The 6,782-nt window shown below is 39.0% G+C and overlaps 1 protein-coding gene across 2 annotated transcripts; it reads left to right on the top strand.

Annotated features, from left to right (window-relative positions):
- The first annotated feature begins 492 nt into the window (after window positions 1–492).
- LOC135638861 (probable pectin methyltransferase QUA3) lies at window positions 493–5,417 on the top strand. Of its 2 annotated transcripts, XM_065152367.1 has the most exons (8): window positions 493–552; window positions 650–1,314; window positions 1,905–2,108; window positions 2,214–2,424; window positions 2,523–2,784; window positions 2,883–3,254; window positions 3,611–3,703; window positions 5,001–5,417. In XM_065152367.1, exons 2-8 carry the CDS (start codon window positions 859–861, stop codon window positions 5,221–5,223), a joined length of 1,821 nt encoding a protein of 606 aa, XP_065008439.1. In that variant the 5' UTR covers window positions 493–552; window positions 650–858; the 3' UTR covers window positions 5,224–5,417. The 2 variants fall into 2 exon arrangements, with proteins under 2 accessions (XP_065008439.1, XP_065008438.1); XM_065152366.1 differs by lacking the exon at window positions 493–552 and having other exon boundaries at window positions 565–1,314.
- Window positions 5,418–6,782: the final 1,365 nt, after the last annotated feature.

Genomic DNA, 6,782 nt, shown 5'->3' with positions numbered 1-6,782 from the left:
ATGCAGATATCTCACTTCTGTGTTAAGAAAGAGCCACAAATCATATCATATTATAAGAAATAAATATTTTTATTTTTATTTTATAAAAGATAAATTATCAAATTTTTTATAAACTAAATTATTTATATTAACATAAATTGATAATATTCGGATTTAAGACAATCTTTTTTTCGATATAAAGAAATAAAAAATCAGTACAATTATCAAAAATATTAGATCCACTAAAATAGAGGGTAAGTTTCTATCCGTTTTAATATTTTTATATATTAGAAACATATATTATTATGATATATCTATTATAAGTAATATCAAGTTATTATTATATTTTAAATATATTAAAAAAATATTTATGAATAATAAGTAATATTAACTATAACTATATATGATTAGAGAGAAACTATATATTCTATGTTCTAAAAAAAACATTATTTTAAATATAGACAGTATCGTATTATATGACTTATTTGTAATAAAATATATAAACGTGTCTCACTGAGGCATGTCGGATCGCTGCAGAGGTACCTGAAGACGGTCTTTGAGCACCCCAAGTCGGTAATGAACCACCCCACTTCGTTCCTCTCTTCCCATCCCACTCTCCACTAGTGCCATCTTACCAGCACCTCTCTCTCTCTCTCTCTCTCTCTCTCAGGGAGGCAGACGCGGAGTTATTAGGAGGATTTCTCACTCGCTCACATCTCACTCGGTGAGATCTCTCTCTCTCTCTCTCTAGAATTGCTTTATACCGACAAGGAGTGGGAGGGAGAGAGGGGGAAGCGATCCGATCTTTCAGCAGATCTTGGGTTCCCCTGTTGCTTTTCCGTTGGGCTTGATCGGATCCGACCCGATCCGGTGAGGGCGATGGGACACGTGAACCTACCGCCGGGGCGTCGCGGGCCGGGGGGCCGGCAGTGGACGCTTCTCGACCTCGTCTCCGCCGCCTTCTTCGCCGCCGTGCTCGTCTTCTTCGTCCTTGTATTCACCTCCCTCGGCGACTCCCTCGCCGCCTCAGGCCGTCGCGCCCTCGCCCGCTCCTCCACCGACGATCCCCGCCAGCGGCAGCGCATCCTCGCCCTCCTCGACCCTCCTTCCTCCGCCGCCTCCGCCGCCGGTCGAACCGTCGTCATCGACGCCTGCTCGGCTGAGGAGGTGGACAACATGCCGTGCGAGGACCCCCGCCGGAACAGCCAGTTGAGCAGGGAGATGAACTTCTACCGCGAGCGCCACTGCCCGCCGCCGGAGGAGATGCCGCTCTGCCTCGTCCCTCCGCCCAAGGGGTACCGGATTCCCGTCTCGTGGCCCGAGAGCCTCCACAAGGTGCCTTCCGCCCTTCGCTTCTGCTCCCTCCAATCTGTTGCATTTCATGTTGGTCATGCAGTAGTTTTGGATCTGGTAATTGAGGGCATATGTAGTAAATCCATTCCGCTCTTATTTTCATCCAGTGGAGCGGCTATCAAACAGAGCTCGAAGGATTAGATCTCGAGTGAGGAATTGTAGGATAGTTCTCTATGTGCCTATATGCGCTTATATACATTCAAGAAACCACCTTTGTGATGGAAACAACTAGAGTTGCAATGAAGTTTGTTAGAAATTTTCTTTTAGTTCTCATAGCAACGACTTCATACATGAATTCAATGAACTTGTAATCCCGATATGTTGCTGATTACTTGTTGCTATCTTCATGCAACTGCTGGAAATTCAATTTTTTTCTGGCGTAATTACTCACAATTCAGCATTCGCTAAGAAGTCCCATACCAATCGGTTTGTTCATCCTTAAGAAACCCTAGCAAGTAATAGCCCAGCATCATTCGTGTTAACCTCGTATACTATTTGTAATTAGCATCACTTTCTTATTTTATTATTGTTAATTGAATAAACTTGTTATAAGTGTACTACTTCCTGTGCAGATATGGCATGATAACATGCCATATGACAAAATTGCAGAGAGGAAAGGCCATCAGGGTTGGATGAAGGAAGAAGGCCCATATTTTATTTTTCCAGGTGGTGGCACTATGTTCCCTGATGGGGCTGAACAGTATATTGCAAAGCTTGGGCAATTTATCCCTATAAACAAAGGCCTTGTAAGGACGGCTTTGGACATGGGATGTGGGGTAAGAGATCTATTGCTATTGAGGTTATGAAGCTTCTTTCCATGCATGTTTTGTTCTTTTCTCTTGTAATTTAAATTAAGATATATAGTATCCTTATCCATGTAGGTGGCGAGCTTTGGTGGTTTCCTCCTTAAGGAGAATATCATGACCATTTCATTTGCTCCAAGGGACTCGCATAAATCCCAGATACAGTTTGCATTAGAACGAGGGGTGCCTGCATTTGTTGCCATGCTGGGCACTCGGCGACTGCCATTCCCTGCATACTCATTTGACCTTGTTCATTGTTCACGGTGTTTGATTCCCTTTACTGCCCATAGTGAGATTTCTTGTGGCTATAGATGTTCTGTCAAGTGCTTGGATCCACATTTTGGAGTTCTTGTTCATCAAAGTTCTAACATAATCAATGAAATGCAGATGGAACTTATCTTATCGAAGTGGATCGTTTGCTTCGACCAGAAGGATACCTAGTAATATCAGGTCCACCCGTGCAATGGGCTAAACAGGACAAGGAGTGGGCTGATCTTCAGGCCATGGCTCATGCGTTATGTTATGAACTTATTGCTGTAGATGGTAATACTGCAATCTGGAAGAAGCCTTCTGGTGCTTCTTGTCTCCCTAACCTAGGCAATTTTAGGCTTGATCAGTGCAGTGATAATGATGACCCGAACGAAGCATGGTAAACTTTATGAATTTCTTCATATATATTTACCTGCCATTGGCCACCTTTAAATGATAGGTTACATATTACTCATTAGTGTTGAACTTTTTTTGTAGGTATGTTAAGTTAAAAAAGTGTGTCAGTAAAGTCCCCCTTTCATCAGAAACATCTATTGGAGCCATTCCTAAATGGCCAAAGAGGCTGTCAAAGCCACCTGCAAGGGTCTCATTAATGAAAAATGGAATTGACGTATTTGACGCTGACACAAGGCGCTGGGCAAGACGAGTTGCATACTATAAGAAATCACTTGGTGTGAAGCTAGGGTCTCCACAGATACGCAATGTTATGGACATGAATGCTTTCTTTGGAGGCTTTGCAGCATCTCTAAGTTCTGAGCCGGTCTGGGTCATGAATGTTGTCCCCGCTAGAAAGCCATTAACTCTTGGTATTATTTATGACAGAGGTCTTGTTGGAGTATATCATGATTGGTAAGATATCTCTACTCTTAATCTTATCGTAGTTGGTATTACTTATTACAGACATACTTATGACATACATCTAATTTAGTTTTAATATCACTTTACTTGAATTAACTTTGTTTACATGATAGAATCCTCAGGCCCGACCAAACTCTATAATTTGTTTTGCTGGCAGTACTTTTTGGGGGAACATGCTTATCCTATATATTTGGTGATGTAGAAAGTGTTTCTTCCAGTTGATCGTTGTTTATCTTTATTGGATTTGTTGATTTAGAGTTATGCTTCTATTATATATATTTATAGTTTTGGCAACATATGAAGCACTCTAATATCTAGACATAATGGTGATTTGTTTGTGGTGCTAGGTGTGAAGCTTTCTCCACTTACCCAAGAACCTATGATCTCATTCATGTGGCTGGAATTAACTCTTTGATAAGAGATACTTCAGGCAAGAACAGGTATGTGGAATTTGATTGTCTAAGCGTTGGTAACAATCAATATGAAGAAGTTGGTGGACATGAAATACCATTTTTTTTTGTTTGACATTTAATATCAGTTACTGAAAGACTCAGCTACTATAGGTTTAATTCTATAACTAACCATCTATGAGCTTTACTCCATATGCTTGTCAGTAGGGGTGAAAGCTAATGGGATAAAATCTGCTCACAATGGCCCTGTAACAGATGGCATTTCAAGTAGATAGGTTTTTGAAATATTCCAATTTGATAACATAATATATGAATTCAGATTGGAATTATGAATGCAAAGTGGAATGATAAATTTGGAGCTGGATTCAGATATTTGGATTTGATGAACTTGAAAAGGAAACAAAAACATAAATATTTTTTGGTCGTATATATGGATATTTTTCTCTATTCATTTAACTACTCAATACTCGATATCAACCATAATCTTCACTGTTCCACATCATAAGTCTACACATGAAGTTTGATAGCACCAAATCTAATCCAACTATCTGTGTTTACTTTTCTGAATGCTCATACTATAAAGTCATTCGAATTGGAATTTTAACATCTGTCCCATTGTTGAGAATAAATGTGGCTGCACTTATATCACATATTTTTGAAACCTATCTTTAATGTATAAACAGGCAACTTGCATAACCCTACTCATACATTTCTCTATCAGTTTTTTCAAGGGAGTGGATTCAGCCAAAAGTGGATTCATATCCACATCGGACTTGATGAAGGATTGATACCCTTATTTAAAGTCTCTGATAGAGTAGTGATAGTCTTACCATTATCTCATTCTTTTTGCTTTAGTTTTGCATTCCATCCGTCTGCCTAAACCACCATGACAATTGCAATTTAGACTTGTGCATTTCAAAGTTTGGTTGCACATAATGTACGATACAAAGCATCCATATAAAGGTGAATAATAAAATACCATGTTGTGTTAAAGAGTTCATCTTGTTTGTTTGTGCTTTTCCATGAAATTGATATGATCATTCAATATTAAGGATGATGATCGATGGCAAGCAAGGTCATTCTTTGGTTCTTTTCAAGTATCATTTACAATGTCAGAAGCAGCCAAGCAACATGCCTTAGTTTTTGTCGTTCATTTTTCCAATTTCCAACATGATGTCACAGAGGATTTCTAAGCAATTACTCGAGTCTTCTTGCATTTAGAAGTTCTTCAAAGTCAACCATCAGAAATTATAGAATCTGAGTCTAAATAAAAGTATTTGGGATCCTAGACTAATTAAATTGTCATGACCGGGTTCACTTGCCACAGGTGTAGCTTGGTTGATTTGATGGTGGAGATGGATCGCATGTTACGTCCAGAAGGAACTGCTGTGGTGAGAGACTCACCAGAAGTCATAGATAAGGCCGCACACATAGCTCGTGCAATCCGGTGGACTGTCCATGTGCACGAGAGTGAGCCAGAATCGCGTGCCGGCGAGAAGATTCTGGTGGCAACCAAAACATTTTGGACGTTGCCTGCAACCTCCAGTTGACATGCTAAAGATGATCGGTTTTTCCCTTTAATTTTCATTTTTGTGCATCAGGGAGGGGAGAAGCAAATGTAGCTATTCGAGTAATGATGTTAGGAGATGCAATTAGCTCCATTTACATATTGTTTATGTTCCGCATTGTAAGATGAACCAAGTAGCAATTCAAGTTTCGCTCATTTCTATTCTTTTTTCTCCAACTGCAAGGGTTTGTTTTCCTGCACGCATCAAACTTGTTTTCAGACAGGTGTACCATCTGATGAAGTACTCGATCCATATCAAAGATGGAACCCTCATTTTTTCTCATCGATCATATTGTGACAGGAAAAACATGTTAATCTTCATCTTTCGACTATTAAGTATTATGACGGCATAGTAAGCATGTTAATGCATGTTTATGAAGTCAAACACCTGATCATAGATTTTCCTGGATATCAGAATTGTAAGAACTTGCTTCCACACGCATACAAGACAATATGCACATGGGAATATATTGAAAGAATTGTAGACCATAAAATTACATCCACCTCCCATATGATGGTATAAACATGTGGTCTATCACTCCCAACACCCAGTGATCTATCTCAATCTGCTTGCTGCGAACCTACAGGTAGGCGGAATGTAACATGTCACTCGAGCACGCATATATCCAATGTGTTCTGAAGAAAAAGAAAAACCCAAGTGGCTAACTTCTTCGTTCTTCGATTTCTGCAGCTCCACCGAGATGTCGGTACGCAACTCAAATAGTGACACCAGTGGCAATGATCATTCCCATTCCCATTGACTCCTCGAAATAGCATTACCAAGCCAACAACCAATCTGAAAACAATAAAAATGTCGACTGATGTAATCAGTGACAATTTTATCTTTGTGGTTCTCAAGAGAAACACAAATATAAAAAAGTATTCGCAAAGGCATCTTTCAGTTACATATCAATCTGATTCTATGAGCAAAAGATGAAGTTGCTAAAATTGAACCTTTGATTTTAGGAATCAAATGGGCAATGAGTTGTAACCTTAATTTTCCCATGCATAGATATAAGCAGATAACTGGAAGCAAGATTGAGAATTTAATGCATGAGTGCCTTCTCCCATCATTTGATTTCAATTCCATTTTATCATGTAAGAAAATGCTTCTAAAGTAGGATGTGCCCTTTAATATAAGGCTTTCTTTTCCTTTCTTTTCTTCAACATCATCCCGAAATATGATTGTCATTTATAAAATTCAAATCAACAGCAAAAACTATAGAACTAAAAAAAAATTATCAGAGGCTTTTTATATTGTTTAACATCATTCAAGAGTATCACTGCTATTTATAGAATTCGAATCAACAGCAAAATCTATAGCACTTAAAAAGGTTATCATAAATGCATCCTGGATAACTTGCAAGAATATCCAACTAAAGAAATCCCAGAAAATATTCCTACGGACCCTCAGTTAAGAGATATCTATCGTTACAAATGCCACTCTATCATTGCAAATGCCAACTCTGGCAGAATGTCTTGGCAGCAATGTCCATTTCTCTGTACCTCTCTAACTCCTATTTCCTTTATATCCATACTTTG

The sequence above is a fragment of the Musa acuminata genome, chromosome BXJ3-5 (assembly GCF_036884655.1).
Source record: "Musa acuminata AAA Group cultivar baxijiao chromosome BXJ3-5, Cavendish_Baxijiao_AAA, whole genome shotgun sequence".
In the NCBI taxonomy this organism is placed as follows: Eukaryota; Viridiplantae; Streptophyta; class Magnoliopsida; order Zingiberales; family Musaceae; genus Musa; species Musa acuminata.
The sequence above is the reverse complement of the archived record's forward strand: the minus strand, read 5'-3'. Positions and strand labels throughout refer to the sequence as shown.

Bases quoted from the DNA above. Each gene is read 5' to 3' on its own strand.
- LOC135638861 (XM_065152367.1), top strand. From the start codon at position 859: ATGGGACACGTGAACCTACCGCCGGGGCGTCGCGGGCCGGGGGGCCGG. The intron at 2,425-2,522 runs GTGAGATTTCTT...AATGAAATGCAG, and splicing joins GATTCCCTTTACTGCCCATA to ATGGAACTTATCTTATCGAA. The intron at 2,785-2,882 runs GTAAACTTTATG...CTTTTTTTGTAG, and splicing joins GATGACCCGAACGAAGCATG to GTATGTTAAGTTAAAAAAGT.